This window comes from Scylla paramamosain, chromosome 1 (genome assembly GCF_035594125.1).
Source record: "Scylla paramamosain isolate STU-SP2022 chromosome 1, ASM3559412v1, whole genome shotgun sequence".
Lineage (NCBI taxonomy): Eukaryota > Metazoa > Arthropoda > Malacostraca > Decapoda > Portunidae > Scylla > Scylla paramamosain.
In genome coordinates, this window is record NC_087151.1 from 14660001 (window position 1) to 14675000 (window position 15000).

The 15000-nt window shown below is 45.3% G+C and overlaps 1 protein-coding gene across 1 annotated transcript in view; it reads right to left on the minus strand.

The window, feature by feature from the left end:
- LOC135101249 (alpha-1A adrenergic receptor-like) overlaps nucleotides 1–15000 on the minus strand; it is an 89103-nt gene that overhangs the window by 72820 nt on the left and 1283 nt on the right. The window contains 1 exon segment of the mRNA XM_064004937.1: nucleotides 14122–15000. This exon segment is cut by the window's right edge and continues 1283 nt beyond it. Coding sequence (XP_063861007.1) covers nucleotides 14122–15000 — 879 coding nt within the window.

Here is a 15000-nt window from a genome sequence, read left to right on the forward strand (position 1 = left end):
TTTTTTTTTTTTTTTCCGAAGAGCCGCGGGTTGGAGGCAGCAGCTACAGGTGGCGGCCCAGAGGTTCTATCCCGCCTTTGCAACGCGAAAGGGTTTAATATCAACATGGCCTGGCTTGAAGGGGATTAAGGACCCAATTAATCCAGCCCCCTGACACGGCTTACCCCAGCAGAGGTGAGAGGCGGGAAGAACTGTGACGTGGGTTGGGTTCAGGGAAGGGATGCGTGGGATTGTTCGCAAGGGAAAGGTGAAGGCAAGAAATGTTGGCCTGTGTGTGTGTGTGTGTGTGTGTGTGTGTGTGTGTGTGTGTGTGTGTGTGTGTATCGGAGTGATGAGGTGAGTGCCTGCGGGGAAGAGGTGGTGTGTCGCAAGCTGTCTTAGCTTCACACACGGATAAAGGAAAATTTTTGTTCTTTGCTTATCATTATTACCGTTGTCCTGTATTGTTATTTATATATAGATTTTTTTTTTTTTTAACTCTCCCGCTTGAAGTAGGTTTTCTGTCTTTCTTCCACCTCTATGTTGTAAAGTGGTGAATAGTTGTAGTGATGGTGTTATTATTATTATTATTATTATTATTATTATTATTATTATTATTATTATTATTATTATTATTTTTATTATTTTTTGTAGTAGTAGTAGTAGTAGTAATAGTAGTAGTAGTAGTAGTAGTAGTAGTAGTAGTAGTAGTAGTAGTTGTTTTTGTTGTTGTTGTTTTTGTTGTTGTTGTGTTGTTGTTGTTGTTGTTGTTGTTGTTGTTGGCGTTGTTGCTGTTGTTGTTGTTTTCGTTTTTGTTGTTGTTGTTGTTGTTGTTGTTGTTGTTGTTGTTGTTGTTGTTGCTGTTGTTGTTGCTGCTGCTGCTGCTGTTGCTGCTGCTGCTGCTGCTGCTGCTGCTGCTGCTGCTGTTGTTGTTGTTGTTGTTGTTGCTATTGTTTGCTTATTGAAACATGGACATGAACAGTGGTATTAGTATTCGGAGGAGGAGGAGGAGGAGGAGGAGGAGGAGGAGGAGGAGGAGGAGGAGGAGAAGGAGAAGGAGGAGGAAGAGGAGAAGAAGAAAGAACGACAACGAGGACGAGGACGAGAACAAGAACCACGACGAATGATAAGGGGACGAGCAGCAGGAGGAGAATCAGCGGCAGGAATGAATCGCTGCGTTCTACATTTCTTCCCTCACCTATTTGCCAGTAATGGGATGTGGAGGAGAGCCACTCATCCGGGAGCCATTTCCTGGGAGCGGCGGAGGCTTTGGGCGCCAGTCTGACTCAGCAGGTGACAACGGCAGGAGTCATAGGTGGCGTTACGTTCACTAATTGATTCCAGAGACGATGAAGAAAAAAGGGAGAAAAGCGAAAGAAGAGCTGGACAAAAAGAAAGGAAGAAAGGACTGAGTAAACGGTATGAAGGGAGTGAAGGAGGGTGGGATCGCAAATATCAAGAAAAGAAATGGGAAGGCACACTTTAAAATGGAAGTGAGGAGGAGGAGGAGGAGGAGGAGGAGGAGGAGGAGGAGGAGGAGGAGGAGGAGGAGGAGGAGGTGGAGGAGGAGGAGGAGAAGGAGAAGGAGAAGGAGGAAGAGGAGGAGGAGGAGGAGGAGGAGGAGGAGGAGGAGGAGGAGGAGGAGGAGGAGGAGGAGGAGGAAGCAGAAGAAGAAGAAGAAGAAGAAGAAGAAACGGTGTAATAAAAATTTAGAAAAAAATGAGATGAAACAAAAAAGAGTACAAGGGAGACAAAGAAGACGCGTACTCGTATAAGAAAGAAAAAAAAAAAAACGGCAGGTAGATTCAAGGAAAAATGATCAAAGCGTTAACAGAATAAGACAAGAGACAAGAGACAAGCGAAGAGCTTCAACATTCTAGTGAAGAAAGAAGAAATGCTCCAGTGTGCAGGGTATGATGGCAATCCTGTACCAAACGAAATTGTCTTGTGAAACTAAACTGTGTGATTCAGGGTGACTCCCCTCTCGGTCTCTGCTTCCCCAATCCTGTCACAGTAATTCTGTCGCCTGAGAACACGCGCCCATGGGCACACTGCCTCTGACTGATGCTTTTCACTCGCTGGCTGGTCTGCGTATTCCTGTCCTGCTTTGAAACGTGAAGCAAATTTATTCTATTCCAACCACAGCCATTATTTCATTGTAAAATGCCAAACTGTTTTACTGGAATGATCCTGTGCTTCACAAATACGCTATGGTTTTCGGAGAAACTTTAGTTTTGCCGGACGTTCTAAAAATGGGATGGAAAAACGTAGACCATCATTCAGAGGCAGTGTTGCCAGGATTGCGTGTTCTTAGGTAGCAAAATTTGTGTGACAGACTTAGTGCAACAGTATACTTATCATGCCCTGTTTCCCTGACCACAGTGCTATTAAGTGTTGATACGCAACACCTGAAACACAGACCTGAATATTTGAGTAACCATACATCAATATATGGACCAGATAAAAATTTTACTATAGGAAGAAATCCATCCGAATGAAAGGAAAAAAAAATGGTGTAATGCTGAGGCTTTTTGGAGGAAAACGCATCTCTGGCACTAACTCTGCTGCTGCGAACGTAATATGACACCTTGAAAGCATGTGTGCAGCAAGCAAGACGTGTGACTGGATGACAAAGCGCTGGGTGAATCATGACAGATGGGATGCAGACGTGTAGAATGATAATGTGATGATATGGAGAGCCGTCAGTTACAAGGGAGACGCTATGGGCGAAAATGAACTGAGTGACACACCCTCTGAGCAGTAACTTAGGTCTTGAATCCCTCATACCGTTCGCTTTTGTAGACACACAAAAATATTGACAATTATACAGGGACTCATCAAGACGACTAATCTATAAAGAAATGAGCACGTTTCGATATGCACAGAGAGGCAGCAAAAACGAAACACAGTCAGAAACAAAACACAGAATATCGTCCGGCACTTTGCCAAACTGACAGTCACAGTTCAGCGCGTGAGGTGTCGGTGGATGGAGCAGGTGAGGTGAGGGCCGTCTTTTCCAGGAAGAGCAGGCGTGCCGGAGTGGCTGAGTGTCGGGGCAGGCATCTCACCTTACACACACTCACAGCTTGAATGCATTACAACAACTCATGTCTATTAATTTCTCTGCAGAGCTTACATGTAATATTATTCATGAAATCTTGGGCATTTACATATGAAATGTTGGAAATTCCATGCTATGACTTTACACTTTTGCTGTGGATTTATAATTATTGAAAATACGAGCAAGGTATTAATTTCAACATAGTCAGCATTAGTATTAATTGTAACTCATCCCATTAAAGAACACAGAACATAATTTGATAATAAATCTCCCACGGGCCTCAGCAGGCTTATGGTAAAGGTATTATAAATTCTATATTGAATGCTGCCCTGTAACCCTCCCTCCCACAAAAAGAAAGAAAAAAGTACACATATGTACAGGTGACGGTACGATACGTAAACGCTCAGCTTTAGGTAACTCCCCATAAGGTACCGTTGTTAGGTTAAATTACACACACACACACACACACACACACACACACACACACACACACACATACACTTAAGAGAGAAAAGAGGAACAGGAGGAGGAGGAAGAGGAGGAGGAGGAGGAGGAGGGAAAGAAGAAAAAAAGAAATGAAGAAGGAAGGGGAAGAGAAGTAAGATGAGGGGAAGAATACAAACGGGACAGGAGGAGGAGGAGGAGGAGGAGGGGGGAAGAATAAGAAAAGAAGGGGAGGAAGAAAGAGAAGAGAAGAAGGATGAGGGGGAGAATATGAACGAACAGGAGTGAGGGGAAGAGGAGGAGGAGAGGAAAGAGGAAGAGGAAGACCTGTTGGAGAAGGACGGTTTGATCTGAAGGGACCCTCCACACAGCTCGGTCTCAGTTGAAAAAAAAAAAAAAAAAAAAAAAAAAAACATTCATATTTTTAGGATCCGGGTTCCCAATTTTAGGTGTCCTTCCCTCAACCCTTCGCTCTGAGCCCTTCCATGTAGCCTGTCCGCCCTTCCTGCACTTTATCTATGCTCCCACAATTCCCCGCATGTAATAGCCTCTCCCCTTGCCTGAGAAACTGCCCGCCGCCCGCCTGACTCAATAGCTTGCACGGGGTATTAGAGAGGTAAGTTGAAGGTCCTCTCTCTCTCTCTCTCTCTCTCTCTCTCTCTCTCTCTCTCTCTCTCTCTCTCTCTCTCTCTCTCTCTCTCTCCTTCGCTGGACCTCAGAACTATATTATTTCCATACCATAAAAATAACAGTTGCCCGCTATTGTCTGCCGCTCGAGCTCACCGGAACCTGGATAAGAGAATGGGGCGAGTTGAAAGCAGGGAATGAGGTATGGAGGTGCGCAGGAGGAGGAGGAGGAGGAGGAGGAATACAAAGAAATATAAAGGAAAGCCAAACAGCAACAGATCTTTTGGTCCTTGCAAGGCTGTTTGGTAACTACTTCTAACTAACTACAGGGAAGAGAGACAGGACAGCATAGTAGAAGGCTCCTCCCCACCCACCACTCCTTCCAGCTTGCGCTGGCATGGAAATAGTTGGGAAAAAAGTACCATGCAGTATTGAAAAAACTGACATGGAATTTTCATTGGAAAGGATGAAAGGAAGTTTTACTAATCACTCTACGGTGAACTATATACGCCTATCTGAAGGTTAATACAATTTATAATAAAACTGGTGTCTGTAAAATAAGAGTTTATTAGTGAATTTAGTAATTATTCGGACAAGAAGAGAGCTTGTTGGGGATTTGCTTTAAAATTTTTGTCTATTTCATTTTTTAATGATTCAATAGTATTGCTGTTCACAATTTCTGCAGGAAGTTTATTCCATATATTTACTATACGATTAAAGAAAAAATATTTGTCCTCGTGGGATTTAAAATGTTTGGGTATAATCTTGAATCCATTATTTCTTGTTAGGTTAGAATGATCAATGGTAAAATATTTATGTGCATCAATGTTACCATATCCTTTGAAAATTTTGAACACTTCCATTAGGTCTCCTCTTATCCTGCGCTTTGTTAAACAAAATAGGTTTAGTTCTTCCAGTCGTTCCTCATACGGCTTGCTGCGCAATCTTGGAATCATCTTTGTGACTCTGCGCTGTATCTTTTCTAATTTTTCAATGTCTTTTTTGTAATATGGTGACCAGAACTGTACACAGTATTCTAAATGAGGGCGCACTAATGAGTTATATAACGCAAGTATAACCTTTTCTGATTTAAATTCAAAGGTTCTTCCAATGAACCCTACTAATCTATTTGACGTCTTTACTGTTTCTGTACAGTGTTGACTCGGCTTTAGGTCGTTTGACACAACGACACCAAGATCTTTTTCTTTATCAGCGCTTGACAGTGGCATGTTATTCATTGCATTCTCGCCTGAACATTGTTGCTTCAGATATGTAGAATTTTACACTTTTCTATATTGAATCTCATCTGCCATTTTTCTGCCCAGCTTGTTAGTTTATTGAGGTCACACTGCAGTTCCTACCATTGTGATACTGACGTTACTCTACTTGTTATTTTGGTGTCGTCTGCAAATTTACTTATTTTGCAATTTATCCCTTCATCAGTATCATTAATGTACATTATAAAAAGTACTGGTCCTAATACAGAGTCTTGAGGAACGCCGCTATTTACCTTTTGCCACTCTGACTCTTTTCCGTTTATCACAACACGCTGTTTTCTGTCAGAGAGCCAGTCTCTCAGCCATTTCAGGGTGTTTCCGGCAATGCCGTGTGCTTTTACTTTACTGATGAGTCTCTTATGGGGAACAGTGTCGAAAGCTTTCTGGAAATCAAGGTAGATAATATCAACAGCTTTTGTCTCGTCATACGAGTTAAATGCTTCATAAAAGAAGTCTAGTAAATTTGTTAAGCAGGAACGCTTGGTTCTGAAACCGTGTTGCGAATCCTTTATGATTTTATTTTCTTCTAAATATTTAACAATTTTATATCTGATTATTGTTTCCATCAGCTTGCATACTACTGAAGTGAGACTGATCGGTCTGTAATTGGCTGGGAGAGATTTGTTTCCTTTCTTAAAGATTGGCGTGACATTTGCTAGTTTCCATTCGTGGGGAACTTTACCCGTTAGTCAAGTTTTATTTAATAAAATCGTAAGCGGTTTCACGAGCTCATTTCTTGCTTCTTTAAGAAGTCTGGGTGATATCTTGTCTGGCCCGGGTGTTTTGTTTACGTTCATGCTCTTCGTGACTGAGAGGATTTCACTTTCTGTGATGGTAAAGTCCGGCAGCGTGGTGCCTCGTGACTGAGTCGTAGGGATCGACAGACTGCCCTGAACATCCTCAGTCGTGAAGACTTGAAAAGTACTCGTTCAGGGTGTTCGCCATGTCTGTTTCGCTTTCTATTTTTTTTTTTTTTGTCATTTTCTGTCATTAGTGGACCAATCGTTGATGTTAAAACCCTTTTTGTTTTCATATAGCTGTAAAATTCTTTTGGGTTCGTTTTACATGACTTCGCGATCTGAGCTTTAACAGATTTTTTGCTGCATTTGATCAGCTTTTTCGTTTTTCTACGTAATCTGTCGTGCTCTAGTTTATCATCATTATTTTGGGTTAATATGTATTTGTGATACGCATTTTTCTTAGCCAGAAGACAGCATCTGATTTCATTATTCCACCATTTCGGTTTGGTGTTTTTTACCTTCCGTCTGTTTCGTTGCAGTACACACAAAATCGCAGTTCCATTTAACTTTTTAGCAAACAAAGGAGGAGGAGGAGGAGGAGGAGGAGGAGGCAGAGGAAGAGGAGTAGGTAGGAGGAGGAGGAAGAAGAAGAGGGAGAAAAGGCGTAAAATGAAAGGAGGAGAGGATTAAAGGATTACAATAAGTTATATAAGAAGATATCCTAGAGAAGGCAGGAGACGTGGAGGAAGTATAAAGGAAAAGGAATGGAATGGAGTGAGTGAGGAGGAATGAAAGGTATGATAAGAATAGGATGAGAGTGGATGCAGAGTCCGTGTGTGTGTGTGTGTGTGTGTGTGTGTGTGTGTGTGTGTGTGTGTGTGTGTGTGTGTGTGTGTGTGTGTGTGTGTGTGTGTAGGTGGGCGTGGGTGATGGAGGCGCATGCGGGCGGGCGTGGATTGTGAGGCGGGTGAATGTGAGCCATCAGCAGAACCAGATTTTCAAAACGTCTGCCGGAAGCCATTAAGCTACAGGCCATTATTAGAGCTGGCATAAAGCTGACAGAGAGAGAGAGAGAGAGAGAGAGAGAGAGAGAGAGAGAGAGAGAGAGAGAGAGAGAGAGAGAGAGAGAGAGAGAGAGAGTCAATCCATTCAGAAACCGAGAGCGCAAAGACAGAGAAGCGAAGACCAAAACATAGCAGGAATACCACACACACACACACACACACACACACACACACGAGGATAGTACTAAACAAGGGTGAACCACAGAGCCCAAGTAAGACCCGAGACGGTGAAGCGAAGTAGAGAAGCAGTGCCCGTCACTCGCTGCTTGGAGAGGATAACCACGGCCATAAACCCGAAACACATGAGGCAACTTGCACACGCCGTTAGCTGTGTGACGCGCGGGAGGTGACGGTCATGAGAGAGGCACGGGAGGGAGTGAGGGAGGGAACAAGAGGGGAAGGCAGGTGGTGGTTAACGCTTATGAGGTGCTTAGGTCTGGTGGGATGCAAGGCTATGGGTATGGGTGTGTGTGGGGCAGCGAAGGGCAATGTTTCTACGTGGCCAGTCTGGTGGAAAACAGTGCCAGGGAAAGAGTCACAGGGAGGCATTCTGGAGACCACCGGGAAGCATGGGAAGGAATATGATACCGATGAGGGTGACGCTGATGTTCCTGAAAGGCAGATGATGGAGGAACAGAACACCAGACGAATGCAAGGGAGAGAGAGAGAGAGAGAGAGAGAGAGAGAGAGAGAGAGAGAGAGAGAGAGAGAGAGAGAGAGAGAGAGAGAGAGAGAGAGAGAGAGAGAGAGAGAGAGAGAGAGAGAGAGAGAGAGAGAGAGATTTATACGTATAAACACATTCTCTATCTCTCTCTCTCTCTCTCTCTCTCTCTCTCTCTCTCTCTCTCTCTCTCTCTCTCTCTCTCTCATGGCAGACAACATAGATTTCACTCTTATTTTATCATTCAATTCTAGCAGTATAGTTAGCCCGCCGCACCGCCACACTGCCGCCTCGCCGCCTCAGCCTGCACACACCAGCCAGCGTGCAACGTGTCCCACTCAAGCGTGTAATGTCTCTCACTCCAGCGGCCGCAAAAGCTCTACAGCTGGTTCCATCAGGATACGCTTTGCCATCTGTGTTCCCCGCAATACCCTCTCTTCCTTGCCCCTCCAGCGGCGCAGAGTGACCACCAAAAGTAAAGCCCCACTGGCACTCCCACACCACTTCCAGGAACACAGGCTTCCAGGAACGGCTGCAAACACCGCTATGGCTGGGAAAGGAAGGATGTGCGGACTGAACACACATGACTGGGAAGGAAGGGATGGTGCGAAACTGCACCAAGTATTAAACTAGTATTAAACGCAAAATTATTTAAGATTAAGTCAGAAAAGGCGCCATAGACCGTGGAATTCCATTACGCAATAAAATCACCATCAATTAAAGAATAATGAAAACACTCACACACACACACACACACACACACACACACACACACACACACACACACACACACACACACACACACACAGACACACACACACACACACACACACACACACACACACACACACACACACACACACACACACACACACACACACACACACACACACACACACACACACACACACACACACACACACACACACACACACACACACACACACACACACACACACACATCTGGGAGGGAAGGCAAATCGAAAGAGCAACTCTAATAGCAAACAGAATGATTTAACCTGAAGTAAAAGAAAAAAGAAAAAAAGCGCCACAGACTCCGGAGCTTCATTACTCAATAAAATCACTATTATAATTGAAGATATGAATAATTAAAACAGACGTTAGCTATTCAAAAGGGTATATGAAATCCTGTTATCGTACAAAAATATAGAAATGTGTTTATATGCATTATATTTGTGAAATGGTTTTATTTGGTTATTGCATAATGAACGCAGAATCAGATAAAGGCCCGTATTCTGAAAGCCTTTGCTCTGTCACCACGACCATTTTTCAAAGGCCACAGAGATGATTAGGCGGGTTCTCAAGAGTGTTTCTCCTGCTAAAAATGTAGAAATGTTGTTCATATATCACTAAAACAGTAAAAATACCTTTAAAAAACGTGTAACTTCAACTAGAGCGCTTTGAAAGTGGTGGAGGTGCGGCGCAGAAATGTTTCAGAATGTAGTCCACAATGTTTCAGTGCGGTGATGTGTCAGCCGCCTCGCCTCACGGGAACCCGCATCCCACGCACGCCGCCCATGAAGCAAGGAATGTATGTCATGCACAACACGGAGCGTTCCACTAAAATAAAATTAAACTTAACTTTCTTCTATAGTATTTCATTCAGTTCCCCATTATTATCGACGCCCGGGGACGTCAGATGGCGATATCTGTCCTCGTGAATCACCGCCTGAAGTTAATGACTAGATATCGAGTGAATGCCTCGCAGCCAAACGGGAAACAGAACCCAGCGACCTTTCAACACCAATCCTCTTTTTCTTTCAACACCACTCCTCTTCCTCCTCTTTTTCTTCAAATACCGCTCCTCTTCCTCTTCTTTTTCTTTCAACACCACTTCTTTTCCTCCTCTTTTTCTTTAAATACCTCTCCTTTTTCTCTTTTTCTTTCAAACACAGCTCCTCTTCCTCCTCTTTTTTTTCTTTCAACACCACTCCTCTTCCTCCTCTTTTTCTCCAAACACCAGTCCTCTTCCTCCTCTTTTTCAAAACACCGCTCTTCTTCCTCCTCCTTTTCATTCAACACCACTCCTCTTCCTGCTCATTTTCTTCAAACACTTGTAAATATTTTCCTCTCTCATTACTTCTTTAGCTGTCACGTGTTTATCTTGAGCTGAACGTAATTGCCAGGCGTATGCTCTTGAAAGACGCCACTAATGACAGGCGTGATTAGGTAGCTGAAATCTTTTAGTACTTGCTGCTTATCCTTTTATGTCAAGTAAGGTGATTCAAATAGCAGGTGTTACTGTCTTCTTTTCTTCCTCTTTTCTCTTTCTTTCTCCCAATTTTTTTTCATCAAGTCAAGTAAGGTCTTTCAAGTATCAGGTGATGTTATGTCATCATCATAATCATATTCATCATAATCATAATCATCGTCATCATCTTCATCATCATCGTCATCATCTTCATCATCATCATCATCATCATCATCATCATCATCGTCATTATCATTAACTACTACTACTACTACTTCTTCTTCTTCTTCTTCTTCTTCTTCTTCTTCTTCTTCTTCTTCTTCTTCTTCTTCTTCTTCTTCTTCTTCTTCTTCTCCTCCTCCTCCTCCTCCGTCTTAATTCCTAGTGAGGTCGCCTGCTCCCATGTCGTCACCAGTACCTTCTGTCTCCTGCATTATCCCACACCAGGCCCAAGTGCCTCATAACTCTCTCGATTCCATCCGTCCACCTCAGCCTCTGACTTCCTTCGCTCCTGTCCCCTCCACGCGACTCCTCCAAGCCACCTTCACAAGATTAACCTTTACCATCCTGATCACCGTGTCATTGTGTCATAAGCAGCCGTAGAGAGAGAGAGAGAGAGAGAGAGAGAGAGAGAGAGAGAGAGAGAGAGAGAGAGAGAGAGAGAGAGAGAGAGAGAGAGAGAGAGAGAGAGAGAGAGAGTGAGAGTGAGAGTGAGATATACGCAACAACAACACACTCTAACCTAACGTATGCATGTATACACAAAGATCAAAGAACAAACATTAACTATAGTAAGCACAAACACACACACACACACACACACCCACACACACACACACACACACACACACAACCACTTGAGGCTACACTACACAACACAACATATAACGCTATGATGTAGACTTGCCATGTTAGTCCCGACAGCAAATCCGGCAGAGCAACGCCACCCACTTATCACTCGCCTTGCAGTTAATTGTAATAGCGTCACTCACACCTGGAGCTCGGAAACTTACTCGTAATAGTTTGGCCTTTCTCTTGCCTGCCGCTGGTGGTGGCAGGTGAGGTGGGCGAGTGGGTGGTGGGAGAGTAGGCGGTAGGATGTAGGAGTGGGAGGGAAGAATAGTGAGAAGGGAAAAGGAGAGCAAGAGGTGAAGAATGATAGGGACAGTGAGAAAGATAGGTGACTCAGATGATTGAACGTAAAAAGAGAGGAGAGGGAAAAATGAGAAGAAAGAATTATAGAGGAAAGTGAGACGGAAATTTGAAATAGGAAGAGAAATGAGAGAGAGAGAGAGAGAGAGAGAGAGAGAGAGAGAGAGAGAGAGAGAGAGAGAGAGAGAGAGAGAGAGAGAGAGAGAGAGAGAGAGAGAGAGAGAGAGAACTATGATGAAAAAAAAAATGGAGAAAAAAAAATAGCGAGCTGATAGGTTAAGTTACGCAGCAAATACCCCTTTCTAGTTCTAACGTTTTATGCAGTACACGCTAAAATAGAAAAAAAAAAAGAAAATGTAATACGCTTTCAAATTTTTACATCTCATACATACACTCCCCTCGTCCCTACACTGACACACATACACACATACGTACATACACTGGCAATAGCTTGGATGCCTCAGTAAATCAAACAGTGGCGGCAGGCGGGATAGGTGGAAAGGTAATCATGTATAGTTTGTATTCATGATGCCTGGCAGGGAGGAGAGTTCGATTGGTAGGAAGGGGGGGTATGAGGGGAAGGGAGTATGCATTTTTTAAGATACGTAGGCAAGAGGTAGTACTATGCTAAGGTGGAGGGTTCGAGAGAAAGGAGGAGGAGGAGGAGGAGGAGGAGGATGAAGAGGAGGAGGAGTAGGAGGAGGAGGAGGAGGAGGAGGAGGAGGAGGAGGAGGAGGAGGAGGAGGAGGAGGAGGAGGAAGAGAACATGAAGCAACAAGGTGTAAAATCCATGAACTACGCAGTGTGTGTGTGTGTGTGAGAGAGAGAGAGAGAGAGAGAGAGAGAGAGAGAGAGAGAGAGAGAGAGAGAGAGAGAGAGAGAGAGAGAGAGAGAGAGAGAGTCGGACAGACAGAACAACAAGGTAAACAATGCATATGAAAAAAAGAAGCAAAAAAGACTAACAAAACAAATAAACAGACAAAACATAAACTTTGAAAAAGAAAGAAAAAAAACACGTCCGATAGCAAACTACTGACACTAATAAAAAATAATAGAAAAAAATAAAGAAAGAGACAAAGAAAAGAGAAAAAAAACAGGTAATCTGCAATGAAATTTTTATGGCTGAGGTAAAGCCAAAGCGAAGTCGTAAAGCGTCTCCATTCACTACACTGAGCCAATTACAGACAACAGAAGAGCAATCACGACTGAACACTAATTCGCACATCTTAACATTCCTACTAGATCTTTGTCTTCCATTCCTAAACAATTTCCCAGGAAGACTCTGCGTTTCCAAAGAGAGTTGGTCTAAATCTGTTCACTCATCAAAGAATCAGTCCGCCGCTCTGCACTGAAAAGCTTTTAATTTCACACTAAGGAAATTAGTCGCGTCGCTTACTCTGCTTGTGGCTTCAGGAGGATGTAATGGTGGAGAAGAAAATAAGTTTCTGTTCCGAGGAAAGCTTTCCTATTAATAGCTCTTTGCATTCGATTGATTATACTAGAGAGAGAGAGAGAGAGAGAGAGAGAGAGAGAGAGAGAGAGAGAGAGAGAGGAGAGAGAGAGAGAGAGAGAGAGAGAGAGAGAGAGAGAGAGAGAGAGAGAGAGAGAGAGAGAGAGAGAGAGAGAGAGAGAGAGAGAGAGAGAGAGAGAGAGAGAAGAGAGGATAGAGAGAGAGAGAGAGAGAGAGAGAGAGAGAGAGAGAGAGAGAGAGAGAGAGAGAGAGGAGAGAGAAGAGAGAGAGAGAGAGAGAGAGAGAGAGAGAGAGAGAGCAGAGAGAGAGAGAGAGAGAGAGAGAGAGAGAAAATTTTTTATGCGTCGAATGATGATATCATAATCGCTTTTATTCATGAGGAACACAGCAATCCATCCCTCTCCACCCCACCACCACCCACCTACCCACACACCCCACACACACACACACAACATTTACACACACGCACGCACGCATGCACGCATCTACATGCACACACCCACCTACACACAGAGCAGGATGACCATCAACCACAGCAAAACTGTGGTGATGCATTTCTGTACCTCCTCTGTACCAGTGCCCCTCCCCAGCTCACAGTGGACCCTCACCCCCTCCAGGTGGTCCGATGTGCCAAGCTTCTCGAAGTCACGGTGGACGACCAGCTGACCTGGAAGCAGCATGTCGCCAGCACCGTAAGATCCGCTACCTACAGGCTGTACATGCTGCGCAGACTCAGGTCGCTGAGGACGCCGACAGACGAGTTAAGGGGGGTGTACCTCACCCTCATCCTCCTTAAACTCATGTATGCCTCCCCAGCGTGGTCCTCCTCCCTCACACACACTCAACAGCTACAGCTGGAGAGTGTGCAGAAAAGGGCGTGCAGGGTCATCCTTGGCCCTGCCTACACCACCTACGATGAAGCCCTGACCACCCTGAGTCTGTCCAGACTATCCACCAGGCACTGAGAGGCTCTGGAGAAGTTTGGAAGGGGACTGCTGCATCATCCACGTCTCAGACACATGCTGCCGCCTGACGCGCCTCGCCCGGTCCGTGCCACCAGACACCACAACAAGATAACGCCCCTAAAGGCGCCGCGCACGGACCGGTACAGACTCAGCGCGATTCCCACCATGGTGTGAGCCATCAATCAATAGTATTTCCCTTCTAGATTAGACTTAGCTGTAGGATAAATTTTAAGTATTTCCACACCCCCTCTGTACATTTTCAGTTTGTTAACTGCCTAAAGAATAAACCGTTTATTGTTATTATTATTACACACCCACCTACACACACACACACCCACCTACACACACACACACACACACACACACACACACACGCAAGTGTGTGTGCCACGGTGTCGGTGAGCGTGGCAGCCTCCACAGGTGGGTGAGCGAGGCGCCATCACGCAGGAGGCAATAAGGAATACATACCCAGCGGGAGGATGAAGAAGAATGGGAACCAGCATAGGAGGAACACGCCCACCACGATGCCCAGGGTCTTGGCCGCCTTCTTTTGGCGTCTGAATTTAGCCATCTTGCCACCCGTGGGGCCCGTCAGGCGGCGCTCGGGGGAGGCAGAGGGTGATGTCTCCTGATTTGAGGTAGCGGCCTCCCCGCTTTGATCCTGACCGTTCCGCGCGCTGCGTCGCCTTCCCTGCCAGGTGAAGGGCGTCACGGGCAGCCCCAGGTTAGGGGAGGGCGGCATCAGCCTCGACATGGTCTTCTTCCCTTCATTAACTCTTAGACCAGGTTTTTCTTCTTTTTCCGAAGGTTTTAAGTCCCCATTTACTAAACAGTGTCCGTTGAGGCCTCCCACACCGGTGGCTAGACCGGCTGCCATGCCCGCCGCGAGGCCCACGCCCATGCCTCCGCGGTGCGCCCTCAGGGTGAGGCGCGTGTCGCCGCCCCGGTGTACTCTGAGTGTCACGGATGTCTTGGTGGTCTTGATGCCACTCTCCAGAAACTTAGACTGTTGGATCGCTGCTCGGTAGATCCGCCAGTACAGGATAAGGATAAACAGGCTGGGCAAGTAGAATGATCCAGTGACTGAGAAGAGCACGTAACCCAGCTCCTGGTTGACGGTGCACACAGTGGGGTCAGGGTCTGGCGGCGTCTTCCACCCAAAGGCAGGCCCGATAGAGATGGCGATGGACAGCGCCCACACGGCCGCGATCAGTACACACATCCGCCGCTCTGTCATGATGCTGGAGTACGCCAGTGGTCGTGTCACGCCGATGTAACGATCTAGTGAAATCACGCACAGCGACCAGATGGAAGCCGTGCAGCACAGGACATCAGCGGTCGCCCACA